At 47.3% G+C, this 20401-nt stretch overlaps 1 protein-coding gene across 1 annotated transcript in view; it reads left to right on the top strand.

The window, feature by feature from the left end:
- The first annotated feature begins 10994 nt into the window (after positions 1-10994).
- The window catches only part of LOC132823489 (calcium/calmodulin-dependent protein kinase type II subunit alpha), a 240250-nt gene continuing 230843 nt past the window's right edge, over positions 10995-20401 (top strand). The window contains exons 1-2 of the mRNA XM_060837410.1: positions 10995-11094; positions 11219-11313. Of these exons, the coding sequence (XP_060693393.1) occupies positions 11033-11094; positions 11219-11313 (157 nt within the window). The 5' untranslated portion in view covers positions 10995-11032. The remainder of the gene's footprint in view (positions 11095-11218; positions 11314-20401) is intronic.

Genomic DNA, 20401 nt, shown 5'->3' with positions numbered 1-20401 from the left:
GTGTGTGTGTGTGTGTGTGTGTGTGTGCACACTCCTGCGCATGTGTGTGCATGTGCATGTGTGCTCGTGCGTGCGTGTGTGTGCGCGCAAATGCTTGTGCATGCACGTGTGCGTGCACGCATGTGTGTGTGTGTGCCTCTGTATGTGTGTGCTCATGTGTGTGCATGTGTGTGTGTGAACATGTGTGCATGCATATGTGCGTGCATGTTTCTTACAAGGTATTTGGCAAAGGTCCCAGGTGGTGAGATGAGGAGAATTTGTTTTCACATGGAGATAGTGTGATGTGTAATGAAGTGACTAAAAGGCTAGTGGAAGCAGTTTTGCTCAGCTTTCAAAAAGGAAATTGGATAAATTTGTGAAGGGGAGACACTTGCAGCCATTTCAGGGGCTAATTGGAGGTTTCTTTCAAAGAGCAGACACAGACACAATGGGCTGAGTGGCGTCTTTCTGGGCTGCAGGGTTCTATGAGGTTTACTGACTAAAGAATGAGTTGAGATGTAGAGAAAAAAAACGACAATCATCTGGGAAAGTCTGAGCTAAGCATTTTGCAGTAATGTGAACAGAACCGCTAATTATCTGCGAGAGCTCCTGCAAGCACATTTAGCCTCTTGTTCCACTTTTATTGATGCAACTATTGCAGATTCCCCACCAATTCCCCTCCTGCCTTCTTTCTGGATCTACAATGCAGCAAATTCAAGCTCAATATGACATCTCCTCAAGGCGTTTTGCAGAAAACAGAAACTGTGGAATTCCACTCCTGCCACAGGCTGCATCTCTTGATCTGTATAATCTCCTCCAGCCCTGTTGTCCCTTAAGTGGTCAATGCTTCCCAGTTCTGGCCTCTTTTTAATGGCTGTACTACCATCACCACCAGACCCTAACCTCTCAAATTCCCACCGTGCATTCTGTCTCGCTTTCATCCTTTAAGTCAGTCCTAAAAAGCTACTTTTTCGTCAAGTCTCAAACTGCACCAAAACATAAAGGGACACTTGCGTTCTGCCAGACCATAGGTAGAGATCAATTTTGCAAGCATACATAATGCCTCTTCCTTTGCCTCAACATCTAGGAGTCTCAGTGGTTAGCACAGAACCAGGCACCCTGGTTTGATTCCAGTCTCAGGTGACCATGTATGTGGAGTTTGCACATTCTCCCCATGTCTGCGTGGGTTTCCTCCCAAAGTCCAACGATATGCAGGTTAGGTGAATTGGCCAGGCTACATTTCCCATAGCATCCAGGGATGTGCAGGCTAGGTGGGTTAACCATGGTAAATTCAGGTGTAGGGAATGGGTGGGATGCTGGTCAGAGGATCAGCACAGACTCAATGGGCTGAATGGCTTCTTTTCACACTATCGATATGCAATAATTTTTTATTTTATCTCTGTGAGGTTCTTTGGGATGCTTTTAGTGGTTAACGATGGCCTGTGCAAGGGAAGTCCATTTCTGCTTTTCTATTCTTGTGTTGTTTGAGTGCTATCAGTATTTCTAATGGATAATCTGTGGACAGCTTCCCAATCTTTGTGACTAAAATGAAACAACTTCCAGTAATTGTACTAAACTTTCAGAAACAATTGCACGTTTTGCCTGTAGCGCTTATTCAGTAAGACCTCATGATAAAATATCTGTTAACAATCATCTTGGCCATTTCAGAGGTTGCTCAGTGACAGAGGAGCTGTGTACAACTGTACTTGTATCATAGTGCCATGTTCCTCTGGGGACATAACAATCCAAAAGCAAAATATTGCAGATGCTGGAAATCTGAAATAAAAGCAGGGCATGTCAGAAATGCCCCACAGTTCAATCTCACGTGAGGGAAGGAGTGAATGTTTCAGCCTGATAAATTTCTGACCATGGCTGATCAACCTGCAACATGAACTCAGTCTCTTTCTTCATAGATGGTGCCAGACCTGCCAAATATTTCCAGCATTTTCCATTTTTTTTAGATTAGATTAGATTCTCGACAGTGTGGAAACAGGCCCTTCGGCCCAACTACTCCACTCCGACCCTCTGAAGAGTATCCCACCCAGACCAATTCCCCCGAACTAATGCACCTAACTCTACGAGCAATTTAGCATGACCAATCCCCCTAACCTGCACACCTTTGGATTGTGGGAGGAAACCGGAGCACCTGGAGGAAACCCACGCAGACACAGGGAGAATGTGCAAACTCCACGCAGGCAGGCAGTCATCCAAGGCTGGAATCGAAACCGGGTCCCTGACGATGTGAGGCAGCAATGCTAATTTATATCTTGACTAAGCTTTTGATAACCTGGTCTAATATTTCTTGAAATACCTTGGTGTCATATATTGGTTTATGATGCACCTGTGAAGTGCTTGGGGACCATCACATTAAAGGTGTTATATAAATGAATGCCTTGTTATTGTTTACTCTCTAATCATTGAACTCCTCTGTTTAGTTTTTCAGCACACCCCCACATCCCCCTACTCTTTTAAACGTTACCAGTCTCTGTCATTACTGATTTTGACACCATCACTGAATTTTTAAAATTTACAACGGAAAGCTAGTGATGTCATGTTTATCATGGAGATATTGAAAGGGGCAGAGTTGCTGCTCAATAAAGAACATAACAACTTTAATGTGCCTGAACTCACTGCCACTTGTGGAGATTTGAGAAATGTCAGCCTAATTATAACGGAATTTTTTTTCTTGTTTAAGAACATGGATTAAAAATGTGTTCAACTGTTCACTTTTAGTGGGATTAGAGACTGATTAATGCTCAGAAGGGAATCGCCCATGCTGACTCCTTCCAAAATGATACAAGATTGAATGATATGTACTCAGAATCTCAAATCCTTGCTCAACACCCAATAAATTGATACTGCATCCTCCATACATCCCCCGCAGTCTCCTGTTCAGAGACTCATTGCCATAGAGTCATAAAGATGTACAGCATGGAAACAGACCCTTCGGTCCAACCCGTCCATGCCGACCAGATATCCCAACCCAATCTATTCCCACCTGCCAGCACGCAGCCCATATACCTCCAAACCCTTCCTATTCATATACCCATCCAAATGCCTCTTAAATGTTACAATTGTATCAGCCTCCACCACATCCTCTGGCAGCGCATTCCATACACATACCACCCTCTGTGTGAAAAAGTTGCCCCTTAGATCTCTTTTATATCTTTCCCCTCTCACCCTAAACCTATGCCCTCTAGTTCTGGACTCCCCAACTCCAGGGAAAAGACTTTGCCTATTTACCCTATCCATGCCCCTCATAATTTTGTAAAGCTCTATAAGGTCACCCCTCAGCCTCTGATGCTCCAGGGAAAACAGCCCCAGCCTGTTCAGCCTCTCCTTGTAGCTCGGATCCTCCAAACCTGTCTTCAATTTACATGGTTTGTTATATCTTCAGATACCTGTCAGTCAGTGGAAGTGCTGGACCTCCATCGAACATACAGTAATATTCATGCTATCTGGTCCCCACCACCTGGAAATTCCAAAGTCCCTGTCGGCTAATATGTGAATCTTGTTCGGTGTGTGTTTTAAAGTCTGACACAAGACATTCCCATGTCTTTTTAAGCTGGCTAATACTGTTTCCATGTAAAATACCAGCCATTGACCTGGACAGAACCAACTGAAGGCTGGATTGCATGTCTGGCAATGGCGTGGTGGTAATATTGTGAGGGCTGTTAATCCAGAGACCCAGGTAATTTTCTGGGGATCTGGTTTCAAACCTGATCATGGCAGATAATGGAAGTTGAATTCAATGACGAATCTGAGCTAAGTGATAATGATGACAATGAAATTGTTGGGGAAAAACCCATCTGGTTCACTAATGCCCTTTTGGGAAGGAAGCTGTCATCCTTTCCTGGTCTGACCTACATGTGACTCCAGACCTGCAGCAGTTGGGTTGATTCTAGGGCAATTAGGGATGGGCAAATGTGCTGGTCTAGCCAGTGAAGCCATGAACAAATAAAAAAATAAAATTCCCTCAGAATTTACAGGGAAATGAGCCAAAGATGGAGAAGTGCCAAGCTCCTGTGAGTTGCATTGTGTTACACGGCACCCTCAGATTTGTCCCATTCCCTGTTAGCAGGAATTGCAATGGTTTAACCAGCCTTTTCAATTTACCCACACCTTTCAACACTGAGGTGCCTGTCAAATAATGAAAATTTGTGTTTCTTTCAGCCTTCCATGTGGCTGATGAACTGATAAGCCTCTACATTATCGCTTCATTTACAATCAGGTGAGGAGCGGGAATTAGCTGCCCTCTTTCTAGGCCCCTCTCATTTTGTTGCAGCAATTTATAGAGTCATTATATCATACAGCACAGAAACAACAGACCTTTTGGCCCAACTCATCCAACCAGGTTTCCTAAACTGAAACTAGTCTCATTTGCCTTTGTTTGGCCCATATCCTTCTAAATCCTTCCTATTCATGTACCCATCCTGATGCCTTTTAAATGTTGTAATTGTACCAGCCTCCACCACTTCCTGTGGCAGCTCATTCCATACACGCACCACTGTCTGTGTGGAAAAGTTGCACCTCATGTCCCTTTTACATCTTCCCCTCTCACCTTGGAAAAAGACCTTGGCTATTCACCTTACTCATGCTCCTCATGATTCTATAAACCTCAATAAGATCACCCCTCAGTGTCCGACATCTCCAGGGAAAAAGTCCCGGCCTCTCCAGCCTCTCCTTACTACCTCGAAGCCTCCAGTCCCGGCAATATCGTTGTAATTTTTTTCTGTGTCCTTTCTAGTTCAACAACATCTTTCCTTTAGCAGGGCAACCAGAATTGTACATAGTATTCCAAAAGTGGCCTTACCAATGTCTTGTACAATCAAACAGCACATGAGAAAAAGGAGGAACTTATCAAGTAAAAAATGAGGTCTGCAGATGCTGGAGATCACAGCTGCAAATGTGTTGCTGGTCAAAGCACAGCAGGCCAGGCAGCATCTCAGGAATAGAGAATTCGACGTTTCGAGCATAAGCCCTTCATCAGGAATAAGAGAGAGAGAGCCAAGCAGGCTAAGATAAAAGGTAGGGAGGAGGGACTAGGGGGAGGGGCGATGGAGGTGGGATAGGTGGAAGGAGGTCAAGGTGAGGGTGATAGGCCGGAGTGGGGTGGGGGCGGAGAGGTCAGGAAGAGGATTGCAGGTTAGGAGGGCGGTGCTGAGTTGAGGGAACCGACTGAGACAAGGTGGGGGGAGGGGAAATGAGGAAGCTGGAGAAATCTGAATTCATACCTTGTGGTTGGAGGGTTCCCAGGCGGAAGATGAGGCGCTCCTCCTCCAGCCGTCGTGTAGTTGTGTTCTGCCGGTGGAGGAGTCCAAGGACCTGCATGTCCTCGGTGGAGTGGGAGGGGGAGTTAAAGTGTTGAGCCACGGGGTGATTGGGTTGGTTGGTTCGGGCGGCCCAGAGGTGTTCTCTGAAGCGTTCCGCAAGTAAGCGGCCTGTCTCACCAATATAGAGGAGGCCACATCGAATGCAGCGGATGCAATAGATGATGTGTGTGGAGGTACAGGTGAACTTGTGGCGGATATGGAAGGATCCCTTGGGGCCTTGGAGGGAAGTGAGTGTGGAGGTGTGGGCGCAAGTTTTACATTTCCTGCGGTTGCAGGGGAAGGTGCCGGGGGTGGAGGTTGGGTTGGTGGGGGGTGTGGATCTGACGAGGGAGTCACGAAGGGAGTGGTCCTTGCGGAACGCTGATAGGGGAGGGGAGGGAAATATATCCTTGGTGGTGGGATCCGTTTGGAGGTGGCGGAAATGGCGGCGGATGATACGTTGTATGCGGAGGTTGGTGGGGTGGTAGGTGAGAACCAGTGGGGTTCTGTCTTGGTGGCGGTTGGAGGAGCGGGGCTCAAGGGCGGAGGAGCGGGAAGTGGAGGAGATGCGGTGGAGGGCATCGTCGATCACGTCTGGGGGGAATCTGCGGTCCTTGAAGAAGGAGGCCATCTGGGCTGTGCGGTGTTGGAATTGGTCCTCCTGGGAGCAGATGCGGCGGAGACGAAGGAATTGGGAATATGGGATGGCGTTTTTACAGGGGGCAGGGTGGGAGGAGGTGTAGTCCAGGTAGCTGTGGGAGTCAGTCGGTTTATAATAGATGTCTGTGTTGAGTCGGTCGCCCGAGATAGAAATGGAAAGGTCTAGGAAGGGGAGGGAGGAGTCTGAGACAGTCCAGGTGAATTTGAGGTCGGGATGGAAGGTGTTAGTAAAGTTGATGAACTGTTCAACCTCCTCGTGGGAGCACGAGGCAGCGCCGATACAGTCATCGATGTAACGGAGGAAAAGGTGGGGGGTGGTGCCTGTGTAGTTGCGGAAGATGGACTGTTCCACATATCCTACGAAGAGGCAGGCATAGCTGGGGCCCATGCGGGTGCCCATGGCAACTCCTTTAGTTTGGAGGAAGTGGGAGGATTGAAAAGAGAAGTTATTCAGGGTGAGGACCAGTTCAGTCAGTCGAAGGAGGGTGTCAGTGGAAGGGTACTGGTTGGTGCGGCGGGAAAGGAAGAAGCGGAGGGCTTTGAGTCCTTCGTGATGGGGGATGGAGGTGTACAGGGACTGGATGTCCATCGTGAAGATAAGGCGTTGGGGACCGGGGAAGCGAAAATCCTGGAGGAGGTGGAGGGCATGGGTGGTGTCCCGAACGTAGGTGGGGAGTTCTTGGACTAAAGGGGACAGGACCGTGTCGAGGTAGTATCAAGGTTTGCTTACAAAGAGGAATTTTATTACCTTCTAATTCTGAAAGAAAATAATAAAAAATGACATCAAGTACACATAAACACAGATAATAAGTTTAAAAAGGACAGTCTCTGGCAAAGATATGAAACTCAAGGTTACACTGTTAAACAATCCTTAGTATACTTGAAGTGTTTTATTCTTAACCTGAGAACATGAATGTTTAATGTTTGCATTGTACCCTCAGCAATCATGGAATTTGTAGGTTTCTTTGTCTTCTCACTGAAGTTTTTTTTCACTGGGTGTTCTATTCCACGATGATAGGAAAAACAGGCTCAAGAGAATTCTTGGAATATAGTTCAGTGTGTGTTTTAAAGTCTGCCTCCAGTGTCTTTTCATGCTGGCTAATGTGTGAAATTATCATACACATGCAAAATAAATTAGAAATGCAAGCTTCCTGCACTGAACCAGTTGCATGGTTTCAGTAGCTTTAGATGAAGTGGTAATTTCAGCATAAATGTATGAACATAGCTGCAGGGGCAGGCCATTCAGCCTGTTGAGCCTGTCCCATTACTCAGTGCTGATCAAACTTCAATGTCTTTCACTCAGCCCATCCCCATAACCCTGGAGACAACATGCAGACATTTTAAATTGAAACTGAACGCATTACTGATATCAACTAGAGACATTCCATGTTTACGATCTAAGATCTATTTGTAACAGCAGGCGGTGGGACAAAACTCATCAATACTGAGGTATGTGAATGATTTGGAGATGCTGGTGTTGGACTGGGGTGTACAAAGTTAAAAATCACACAACACCAGGTTATAGTCCAACAAGGAGCATTGCTCCGAAAGCTAGTGTGCTTCCAATTAAACCTGTTGGACTATAACCTGGTGTTGTGTGATTTTTAACGAGGTATTTGAAGTGCTGTATCCCTGGATTTGGAAACTGTGCTTGTCAGACCTCCACTTCTCTGGGTTGGTTACTTGGCACTCATGGAAGATTCCTGGATAGCAAAGCCTGCATTGGACAGCCAGCAGGAACCCAAACCACAGGACATCCAAACATAAATCTAAACACAGCCACCCACAGAGTGAGCAAGCTAGATTCTCAATACACAAAGACAAAACAGAATTTGGGGAGGCAATGGCCTAGTGGTATTGTTGTCGGTCAGTTAATACAGAGACCCAGGTAATGTTCTAATCCCACCAGAGTGACTGTAGAATTCAAGTGGTGGGGGCCACAGTGGTTAGTACTGCTGCCTCACAGCACCAGGGACCCAGGTTCAATTCCCGCCTCAGGCAACTCTCTGTGTGGAGTTTGCACATTCTCCCCGTGTCTGTGGGGGTTTCCTCCGGGTGCTCCGGTTTCCTCCCACAGTCCAAAGATGTGCAGGTCAGGTGAATTGGCCATGTTAAATTGCTCGTAGTTTTTTGGCAAAGGAATAAATGTAGGTGGGTCTGAGTGGGTTGCTCTTCGGAGGGTCGGTGTGGACTTGTTGGGCCGAAGGGCCTGTTTCCACACTGTAGGGAATCTAGTCTAAAATAGAACTAGTCAGTGTCAGTCAGAGCAGTCTCCGTCAACAAGCAAGGACAGAGACAAGGGTCTTAAAGGACAAGTGAGCATGATGCAAGGCCGATGGCTCCATCCATCTTTTCACCAGTGACTATCTTCAATTTGCAATCATTTATCCAAACTGAAGCTTGGTCTAATGTCACACAGGAGCCAACCTCAATCTAAATGGTGAATTGGTCTTTTGTTTCTTTCCTTTTGTTTTGCTGAGCATTCATCCTTTGAGATGAGGGAAGAAACCATCATCACACTGACGGTGGAACTATACTGAACATGTTACCTGCATGATAACTATTTCTAAAAGGTTTCACAGTCAGTTGGAGGAAGCAGTGCACGTATTCATTTTGGTTCAATTACAGATTCCAGCCTGCAGTGAGCCTGATCCAAACATCACTTCCAGAAAGGTAGAGGAAGAGAAAGAGAGAAAGAAAGGGTGCTGGATAGAGAGCACCAGCAAATGGAAGCAAAGACTGCTTGTATTTTACTGGCAAACAATTAAGAAAAACCTAAACTTGTATTCAAATAATGTTCGTTATTGCCTCAGGACATCCCAAATAACTTTAGAGCAGTTGATGTACTTTTTAAATGTAGCTGCTTTTGTAATGTAGACGGAGAGCAAGATCCCACAACTAAGTCACGTATATTGATTTGCATCTAATTGATGGCACAGATACAAAATGCGATAAACTTCCCATCGTGATGTCAGTGTATTCCTGGTGGTTCCAACTGAAATGATCAAGGTTTGGATAAACATCAGACAGTAATGCCTGGGGAATGACTCTGTTTTTCTTCCAGATAGGACCATGAAATCAGAGAAGACAAATAGGGCCCTTGTTGATGACTCAGTCAAAAATGGCATCTTCAAAAGCACTAGCCTGGAGAGTCAGCTTGGATTCTGTGTTCAAATGGGACTGGAATTAATACCCTTTTAAGGTCAGAGATGAGCATGGTACCAACTGAGGCAAAACTGATCCCAGAAATGGCAGTAAGGCTGGAGTATTGGCCTGGTGTTACAAAACTTGGATTACAAGCTCTTGTTGATTGATGGGAGAAGTGAGGATAGTGAAGAGAACACAGAGGGAGAGGGAGAGGGAGATCATGGAAAGGAAGACACACATAGCATTAGACAGAGGGAGGGAGAGACAGAGGAAGGGAAGGTAGGGAAAGATAGAGACAGAAGGACAGAAGTGACGAAGGGAGAGGAAGACAGAGGAAAAGAGACATGTAGGGGAGAGGATGTTGATCACACCGTTGAGCTGCTGGGAGTGGTGTTGAATTGGTGACTGTGCAGTCAGTCTTTAAATCATAAAATGAAGATATCAGGATAATATTGGATGAATTGCAGAAGAGATTTGAAACTTTGACATGAAACGGTAAAACTCAATACATACTCATTAAGTAAATAAGCAAGAGGAAGATTGTGGTGAAATTGATAAAGTGAGGTGAGTGGAAGTGGTTTGAACACAAAATTGAGTGAATAAAGTTTGCACGGTTCGTGAGTTCAACTAATTGCTCTAAATAGGATTACAGCACCAAACTGCTTGTTGTCTGCAGCTGATCCTGCACCAATTTTATAATGATGTATGGCTCGTGGCAAGACTTGTTTTGCTTGTTGTAATGTAGCCTTTCCAAGATCCTTTTAAAGACTAGGCCTTCTGTTCGCGGTTCAATGGGACCAAGCCTGCCCAGCGGTGGGAAGGTTATGGGTTAATCTTCAAATTGGCAGACCAACATCTCGGCAGCAGTGCAGTGGAGCCCTGAAAATGAAACTGAGACCCCATCTGGGACCCTATCTCTCCTTCCCATGCACTACTTGAAAGAAGATCAAGAGGGTTATCCCTGGTGTCTTTACAGATCCTTATCTCTTAGTCAACGCCACAACAACACTAATGTGGATGAGCAATTGAAATGCCAGAATATTAAATCTTGGGGTTAAGTGCTGGAAAGGGGGGTTAGCTGGTGCAGACATGATGGGTTGAAGGGCTGTTTCCTGGTCCTGTATAACTCCAGATCTTTCTAATCAACCTGTTTAGAGATGTTACTACACACATCTGGAGCAGGTGGGACTTGAACCCACACCTCCTGGTTCAAAGGTAGGAACACCATTGCCACAGCATGAAAGACCCCCAACTCTATTACTCTGTTATCCCTCACTGTTTGGGATCTTGCTGTGTGCAATTTAGCACGGAGTTTCCTACGTTGCAAACAGTGGCTATACCTCAGTAATACTTCAATTGGCTGCAAATCCCTTTGGGATTTCAGATGGTGACGGAAGGTGCTAGGGAAATGCAAGTGTTTTATTATACCTACCCAACCCCAATCTTAATCCTCAAACACCTCTAGGATTGGATGTTTGAGTAAGCGGTGGGAAAAAACACCTGCATAATTTGCAGTGAGATTTTGCTTTGAAATTTTAATTTTCGCACGCAGTCTGATGCTTTCCTTTAACCCTTTCTGTTTGAGTGCGTGAGGGTGTTATTCAAAGTGTCAAGGCAGCTTTTTGTGTGTGAGGCTTCCAGTACTGTTGCCTTGGAAACAGGCTGAGAAAGGGAGGGGAATGGTACTGAGGTAGGGAAGTGGAGAAAGAGAGAGAGAGATACAGAGAGGGGAAGAGGGAAAAAAGCGGCAACTAGTGAGGTTTGTACTGGTTGGATTTTCTTGATAATTTCCCCACACCCCCTGATAGAGTGAGCTGTCAATCAAATCCAGCTCAGAGACTACAGAGGAGCTTGTGGAGAGAGAGAGGATACACACACACACACACACAGAGAACGGCTGTGACAGTAACCTGGGAAAGACAGCGACCAACAGGATGGCCACGATAACATGTACTCGATTCAGCGATGAATATCAGATGTATGAAGAACTGGGAAAGTAAGGGATTCGTCATTAGCAAAGCCTTGTTTTATCATTCTGTGTTTATTTTTGATGTGTGTGTTGGTTTATTGATGAGAATGAAAACATGAAAAAATGTATATCTACCGTTTGGTGATTTCAGGGGTGCATTCTCCATCGTAAAACGGTGCGTTAAGATCATCTCCGGACAGGAATATGCGGCCAAGATTATCAACACCAAGAAACTGTCTGCCAGAGGTAAGCTCTCTGACATTCCTCTCCCTGACTCACCATGTCATCCACACACTTTTCCCCACACAGGGTCCTCCCTGGGTGAGATCTGGTCTTTTGTCTTTTGAGTTGAGTCCAGGTGAGAACTTCAGTGGATGGGCTTGGGGGTGGGGGCGGGAGGAGGGTGTGGAGAGAGCAAAAGGAGGGGACAGGCGGCTAGACAAACTCAGCGCTGACCAGCCATAACGTTGGAGGAGTCACAGGTGTGGAGTGGGCTGGGGAAAGTCTGTTGGAGCTGCTTTGGGATTTCGAGATTTTTTTCATTGTGAGAGAGTGGGGTTGGGGTGAAGGGGAGATGGGGAGAGCATCTAGTGGAGGTGGGGGGTTAAGGGACAACTCCATCAAAGATCCAGTACTGGCTCAATGGGCCGAATGGCCACTGGTTTTGCTACTCCTAATGTATTTGGAAACTCTTTGAGAACTGGAGTTGAATGGGGTTGGGGTGGGGGCGAATGAAGGGTTAAAATACTTTTTCAGAGGCAAATTTATTCAAATCATTAAACGCCACTCCTGCACTTTTGGGGGTGGGGGGGGGGGGAGGTGGTGGAGAGGGAGATGGAGGGGGAACAACTTCAAGACAGAAGAATCTGAAGACCAGGAGGGTGCTGAGTGTTTGGGTTAAGTCGATGAATATTGTCACCCATCACACCTACCGCCTACTCCTCCTCAAAAAAAAGCAAAATAATTCCTTCACTCCAACTCTCAGGTCTCTCAATGCTGACCTCAGGAACCGCCCCACCCCCGGGCTCATTCTGAATCCAGCTCTGGTCACAAAAAAAAAGCAGTGACCCCCACCCCTCCCAATCCCCTGACACAGGCTTGGTGACACTGGGGCAGCACACCAAGGGTTTCCAGAGGGTGACTACTCCACAGCTGGGGACGGGGGGGCGGTTTGAGAAATGCTAATGCTCTCAGGTTACACTGTACTGGTGAGGCTGAGGACCTGAAGGGTTAACATCACCAGTTAACAGGAGCTTGTGAGTGAGCAGGAATGCGAGACTGGTATTACCAGCAAGTTTTCTGCCTGGGTGTACCAGAGAGAGAGAGAGAGAGCTGTTGCCTGAGCTCTAGCTCTGTATGTGTATGTGTGTCTGTTGTATGTGTGTTAAATTTGTCTTGTGTGTGTTTAATTTGTGTTTGTATGTGCTTGTGTGATGTGTTTGCATGTGTCTGCTGTGTATTTTTGTCATATATATCTGTTGTGTTTATATGTGTCTGCTGTGTGTTTTCATTTGTGTGTGAGCGTGTCTGCATGTCAGTGTCTGTGTGTGTGTGTCAGTGTGTGTGTGTGTCAGTGTGTGTGTGTGTGTCAGTGTGTGTGTGTGTCAGTGTGTGAGTGTGTGTGTGTGTGTGTGTGATGCTGTGCCTCCTGAATCCTGGCTGTGTGTCTGTTGTGCGTGGGCGATCTGTATGAGTACATTCGAGGAAGCTTGTTTTCTTGTGCAGTTCGTTCACTGGCCTCATATACATGGTTGTATAAGAAAGGCTGTGTGGGTGTATAGATCCAACGCCTACATGTGTGTCGGTGTCCGTGGGGAGTGTTCAATGTGAAGATCTGTGTTGGTAGGAAAACAATAGACTGGGATTCAAAGGCATGCAGTGTGTGAATACTTCCATTTAGCAAGGCATTACTCAGAAACTAATCCCCATCCGACTCCCCACATTCACACACACACCCTGTACCCCATACCCCCCCACCCCCTCACACACACTGTACCCCATCCCCCCCACCCTCACACACACACTGTACCCCATCCCCCTCCACCCCCTCACACACCCTGTACCCCATACCCCCCCACCCCCTCACACACCCTGTATCCCATACCCCCCACCCCCTCACACACACTGTACCCCATCCCCCCTCCACCCCCTCACACACACTGTACCCCATCCCCCCCACCCTCTCACACAAACTGTACCCCATCCCCCTCCACCCCCTCACACACACTGTACCCCATCCCCCCACCCTCTTACACAAACTGTACCCCATCCCCCTCCACCCCCTCACACACACTGTACCCCATCCCCCCACCCTCACACACACACTGTACCCCATCCCCCTCCACCCCCCCCACACACTGTACCCCATACCCCCCCACCCCCTCACACACACTGTACCCCATACCCCCTCCACCCCCTCACACACACTGTACCCCATCCCCCCACCCTCTCACACAAACTGTACCCCATCCCCCTTCCCACCCTCTCACACACACAGTGTACCCCATCCCCCGCTACACCCTCTCACACACACGCTGTACCCATCCCCCTCCCCCTCCTCTCACACACATTGTACCCCATCCCCCTCCCCACCCTCTCACACACACTGTACCCCATCTCCTTCCCCACCCTCTCACACACACTGTACCCCATCCCCCTCCCCCCTCCTCTCACACACACTGTACCCCATCCCCCACCACACCCTCTCACACACACTGTACCCACCCCCCGCCCCCCCTCCTCTCACACACTGTATCCCATCCCCCTCCCCACCCTCTCACACACACTGTACCCCATCCTCCACCACACCCTCTCACACACTGTACCCATCCCCCGCCCCCCTCTTCTCACACACACTGTACCCCCATCCCCCTCCCCACCCTCACATGTACACACTGTACTCCATCTGATTCCCCACCCTTACACACACACTGTACTCCATCCCCATCCCCACCTTCACACACACTGTATCCCATCCCCCACCACACCCTCTCACACACACACTGTACCCCATCCCCCTCCCCACCCTCTCACACACACTGTACCCCATCCCCTTCCACCCTCTCACACACACTGTACCCCCTCCAACTCCCCCACCCTCACACACACTGTAACACATCCAACTCCCCACCCTCACACACACACTGTACCCCATCCAACTCCCCACCCTCACACACACCCTGTACCCCATCCAACTACCCACCCTCACACACACTGTACCCCATCCAACTCCCCACCCTCTCTCACACACTGTACCCCATCCAACTCCCCCACTCTCATACACACACACTGTACCCCATCCAACTCCCCACCCTTACAACACACACTGTACCCCATCCAACTCCCCACCCTTACAACACACACTGTACCCCATCCAACTCCCCCACTCTCATACACACACACTGTACCCCATCCAACTCCCCACCCTTACAACACACACTGTACCCCATCCAACTCCCCACCCTCTCACACACACACAGTACCCCATCCAACTCCCCACCCTCTCACACACACTGTACCCCATCCGACTCCTCACCCTCTCACACACTGTACCCCATCCAACTCCCCACCCTCTCACACACACACGCACACACACACACTCACTGTACCCAACAACTCCACACCCTCACACACACACACACATACACATTGTGTATCCATACCAACTCCCCACCCTCTCTCTCACACACACACACACACATACTGTACCCCATCCAACTCCCCACCCTCTCTCTCACACACCCAATACCCATCCAACTCCATACCTTCACACACAGACATACTCACTGTATCCATACCAACTCCCCACCCTCGCTCTCTTACACACACACACTGTACCCCATCCAACTCCCCATCGTCACAGAACACACACTGTACTCCATCCAACTCTCCACCCTTATACACACTGTACCCATCCAACTCCCCATCCTCTCACACACACTGCACTCCATCCAACTCCCCACCCTCACACACACTGTACCCCATCCAACTCCACACCCTCACACACACAGTACTCCATCCAACTGCCCACCCTCTCACACTCACACTCTGTACCCCATCCAACTCCCCACCCTCACCGACACACATACAAACTGTATCCATACTAACTCCCCCTCCCCACACCCACACACACACACTGTACCGCATCCAACTCCCCATCCTCACACACACACACACTGTAACCCATCCAACTCCCCACCCTCACACACACACTGTACCCCGATCAGCTCCCCACCCTCACACACACATACGCGCACACGCACACACACACAGTACCCTCCAACTCCAGACCCTCACACAGACACATACACACTGTATCCATACCAACTCCCCACCCTTTCACCTTCGCACACACACGCACATACTGTACCCCATCCAACTCCTCACCCTCTCACACACACACAGAGTACCTCATCCAATTCACCACCCTCATAGATACACACACTGTAAGCCATCCAACTCCTCACCCTCTCTCTCTCACACACACACACAGACAAACTGTACCCCATCCAACTCCCCACCCTCTCACACACACTGTACCCCACCCAACTCCCCACCCTCACTCACACTCACACACTCGCACACACACACTGTACCCTATCCAACTCCCCACCCTCACACACAGACACTGTACCCCATCCAACCTCCCACCCTCACACACAGACAGTACCCTATCAAATCCCCACCCACACACACACACAGAGTACTTCATCCAATTCACCACCTTCACAGACAAACACACTGTGCCCCATCCAACTCCCCACCCTCACAGACACACAGTACCCAATCTGATTCACCACCCTCACACACACACTGTACCCCATCCAACTCCCCACCCTCACACGCACACAGTTCCCCATCCAACTCCCCACCCTCACACATACACTGTACCCATCCAACTCCCCGCCCTCACACACACACTGTGCCCCATCCAACTCCCCACCCTCACAACACACACTGTACCCATCCAACTCCCCACTCTCACAACACACACTGTACCCATCCAACTCCCCACCCTCACACATACACAGTACCCCATCCAACTCCCCACCCTCACACACACACTGTGCCCCATCCAACTCCCCACCCTCACACACACACTGCGCCCCATCCAACTCCCCACCCTCACACACACACTGTACCCATCCAACTCCCCACCCTCACACACACACTGTACCCATCCAACTCCCCACCCTCACACACACACTGCACCCCATCCAACTCCCCACCCTCACACACACAGTATCACCCTTTTTGTTGAGTAGGTAGCAGAATAGTTCTCCTTTGTCTGAATGTTTAAGTCTGGGCATTGACCCTGGTTATTTGAACAACAGGGTCCTGGCAGTGAACAAAAGCAGGTAGGTGGAGGTAGATTAGGCACAACCGCAAATGTTTTTGCAAATGTGATTAATTAATAATTTCTAATGTCATGTCCGACTGTGAGAGCCGGGGAGGGAAATTGTCTTTAGTTTTGTGAAGGTAGCTTTATCACCCGTAGCAGCAGTCGGGAATGAACTCCCATAAATTTTATCTTATTGGCTTCAATATGAATTCTGAGTCTTGTTTTAAAATTACATTTCTCTTGATTCTGTTCAATTGATTCTCATGATTTAACAACAGCTGTACCCACTGTGAAAATCTTTGATTGTCCTCAAGGTAAATCCTATCTGGTTCACTAGTGTCCACTCGGGACGGAAATCTGCCGTCCTTATCTGGTCTGGACGACATGTAACTCCAGACCCACAGTGATGGGATTGAGTCTCATCTCATTCAACGTCAAATAAGGACGGGCAACAGATGCTAAGCTTTTCCAGTGATGCCACATCCCAGCAACGAATAAAGAAAGAAAGCTATAGATAGTGAGTTCCATGGTCATTCTGTGGGTGAAATAATCCACCTCGAATCCGCTAGTGAATTCTGATTTCTGCTTTGATTTATTCTTTTCGAATGTACCTAAGTGCAGTGAAAAGTTCTGTTTCGCAAGCAGTGCCGGCAGATCATAACATACCAGTGCACAAAAGCAAGATCAGTGTTAGATTTGAAATGAGAGAGGTCCATCAGCAGATCAATAACCGCAGGGAAGGAGCCGTTCTTGAACCTGTGATATGTGTGTGTACCTTCTGCCCAACAGAAGAGGTTGGAAGAGAGAATCTATTAATTACTCTACCCGTCACACTCTTTGATAATATGAAGGGCCTCTGTTAGGCTGCTTTCCATCAACATTCTCTTTTCAAAATGGAAAAGCTCCAATCTTGTTTCGAAATCTAGGTTTGCTAACCTACCTGCTCCTCTTGTCCATTCTGCCCAAAGACCACGGAATATTAAATGTGGTTACTGTGAATGCGTGGGCAAGTGGAGCTGGGGTCCAGCCCCTGAGCAGCATAATGCATTTGCCAATCACTTCTTCCTCCTTCTCCAGTTAAAGCAGAGTCTGATCAAAATGCAGGTTTTTTGCCACCTATATTTAACAATTTGATCTTCCATTTCCTTCGCTGCTCGATTGGGGACCACAGATGCTCACGGTGGAGGGGTGCAAGACTGAGCTCTGTTCCAGTCTCACCCATCGCTATCCCAAGGCCATTCATAAGAGCATTCCTGTAGTGCCTGACACCAGCCCCACCCTTCAATGTCTCTGTTTCTGAGGTTGGAGGCCCTTTAAACTACAAATGGTAGCAGTAGAATGAGTGATTGATGAGTCACTTGTCCTGTGCATATCAATAGCACCCAGGCAATTACCATGGAAATTGGAATGAAATGCTAAGAAAGTGGATGAAACATTGTGTGTTTTGTGTAGGATGTGTAAATGGGCCAAGAAAATGCTCACCCACACATATAGTGGGCGTGTGAAGCCATTCCCAGTGAATCTGGGAGATCGCAATCTGAACATATTTTGCTTTAGTTCTTGTATTTTTGTTTTTGCCTGTGTTGGAATTTGTTTGGTTTGGAGAAATAAAAGATCAAATATTTGCGATAAGGGGCTCCATGCGGAACAAATGACGGGTTTCTGTGTTGAAAATTCAGTGTGCATAATGTGCTCCTCAATCTCGACATTCCTTTCTCTGAATCAGTTCTTTGCCTGATTGTGTTCTTGTGAAACACTCAGTGTTTTACAATGTTAAAGTCACTATATAAATGCACACTGCTGTTGCTATGGGAACTAGCAAATGTTATCTTTTTAGCTATCCCTGGATAAATCTGTCTGTCTTTTGTTACAATATACCACTGTGTAATGTCTCTAGGCTAACAAGCTCTCGGGATAGAGGCTCCAATCCCCTCACAGCCATTGCTGAAATTGCAATCCAATAAAATCTAGACTAGAGAGTCTTTACTTTTAATTTCAAAAAATACATCTGGTTCAATAATCTGCCACTCTTACCAAGCCTGACCTACATGTGACTCCAGACACACAGCAATATCTTAATTCTTAATTTCTTAATTCACCAAACCAACCACACCCACAGCCTGTGATGAATGGGGACAGGGGAAGGGGAATTGAATTGAATTTATTGTCACATGTACTGAGGCACCGTGAAAAGCTTTGTCTTGCAAGCAATACAGGCAGATCACAGAGTTAAGTAGCATAGATAGTACATAACAGGTAAACAGCAACAAAAACAAAACACAGGTACAGGCGAATGTTAAGAGTTTGTGAGTCCATTCAGCATTCCAGCAACAGGAGGGTAGAAACTGTTATGAAACCGGCTGGTGTGTGTGTTCAGGCTTCTGTACCTTCTCCCTGATGGTAGAGGTTGTAGAAAAACATTGCCAGGGTGGGATGGATCTTTGAGAATGCTGGCGGCCTTTCCTTGACAACAGGCCTGGGAGATGGATTCTGTAGATGGGAGGTTGGCCTTTGTGATTGTCCGGGCTGAGTTCATCACTCTCTGTAACCGTCCCTGATTCTGAATGGTACAGTTGCCAAACCAGGTAGTGATACATCCAGACAGAATGCTCTCGATGGCGCACCTATAAAAGTTGGCAAGGGTATTCGCCGTCATGCCAAATTTCCTCAGCTGCCTGAGGAAGAAGAGACGTTGTTGGGTCTTTGTAACCAGTGTGTCCACATGAAGAGTCCAAGAAAGCTTGTTCTGGATGACCACTGCCAGGAACTTGACACTCTCCACTCGCTCCACCTCTGTGCTGTTAATTTGTAGGGGAGGGTATGAGTAACATCCCGCTAAAAGTCAATGTTGAGTTCCTTGGTTTTGCCAGCATTGAGAGCTAGCTTGTTCTCAGTGCACCATTTTTCCAGGTCTTCCACCTCCCGTCTGTAGTCTGTTTCATCGCCATCTGAGATTCGACCAACTACGATGGTGTCATCAGTGAACTTGTAAATGGCATTAGTTTGGTATTTGGTGATGCAGTCATGGGCATACAGTCAGTACAGCAGGGGGCTGAGTATGCACCCCTGGGGGGGAGCTCCAGTGTTGAGTATTAGTGAGGATGAAATATTGTCCCCAGTCTTCACTGATTGTGGCCTGTGGGTCAGGAAACTGTGGATCCAGTCGCAGAGAGTGGGGTTTATTCTGAGATCACTAAGTTTAGTAATCAGTCTCAAGGGGATAATAATGTTGAAGGCTGAACTGTAGTCAATGAGTAGGATTCTTACATAGCTGTTCTTGGTGTCAAGATGTTTCAGGGAGGAGTGAAGGACAAACGATATGGAATAGAATAAACACGTAATAACAGATCACTCAGAGTCGTCAAGTCACACACCATCGGAACAAATGTCTTTTGTCACGGTTTCAGAACATTAAAGAGATCCAGAAAGGTTTGCAATTATTTAGTGTCTTTCACAACCTTGGCTATACAGCAAGAGATAGATTTTTGAATTGTTGACATTGTAACTTTGCAAGCGCAGAAATGAATATATGCACAGTGAACTCCCACAAGCAATAATAGGATAGATAGCAAGACCATCCGTTTCTGTTTGTGAATCAGGACAGAGGATCCACCTCCAACCTTTATTGAGTTTTTTAGATGAGATAACAGAGCAGGTTTATGAGGTTAGTGATGTGATTATCAGGAAGAAAGCTAGGAGTGAGACAGGAGAAATGTCTTCACACAGAAAGTTGTTAGGATTTGGAATGAGCTGCCTGGGAGAGTGGTGCAGGTAGATTCCAAATAAGATTTCATAAGAGAGTTGAGTTTGTAGAATCGTAGAGTACCTACAATGTGGAAGCAAATCAGGGCAGATCTTGTACATTTAATGGTAAGGGCTTGGGGAGTATTGCTGAACAAAGAGACCTTGGAATGCGGGTTCATAGTTCCTTGAAAGTGCCAACACAGATATTTAGGATAGTGAAGAAGGCATTTAGTACGTTTACCTTTATTG

The sequence above is a fragment of the Hemiscyllium ocellatum genome, chromosome 16 (genome assembly GCF_020745735.1).
Source record: "Hemiscyllium ocellatum isolate sHemOce1 chromosome 16, sHemOce1.pat.X.cur, whole genome shotgun sequence".
Classification (NCBI taxonomy): Eukaryota; Metazoa; Chordata; class Chondrichthyes; order Orectolobiformes; family Hemiscylliidae; genus Hemiscyllium; species Hemiscyllium ocellatum.
This window is presented reverse-complemented; position numbering and strand designations above follow the sequence as displayed.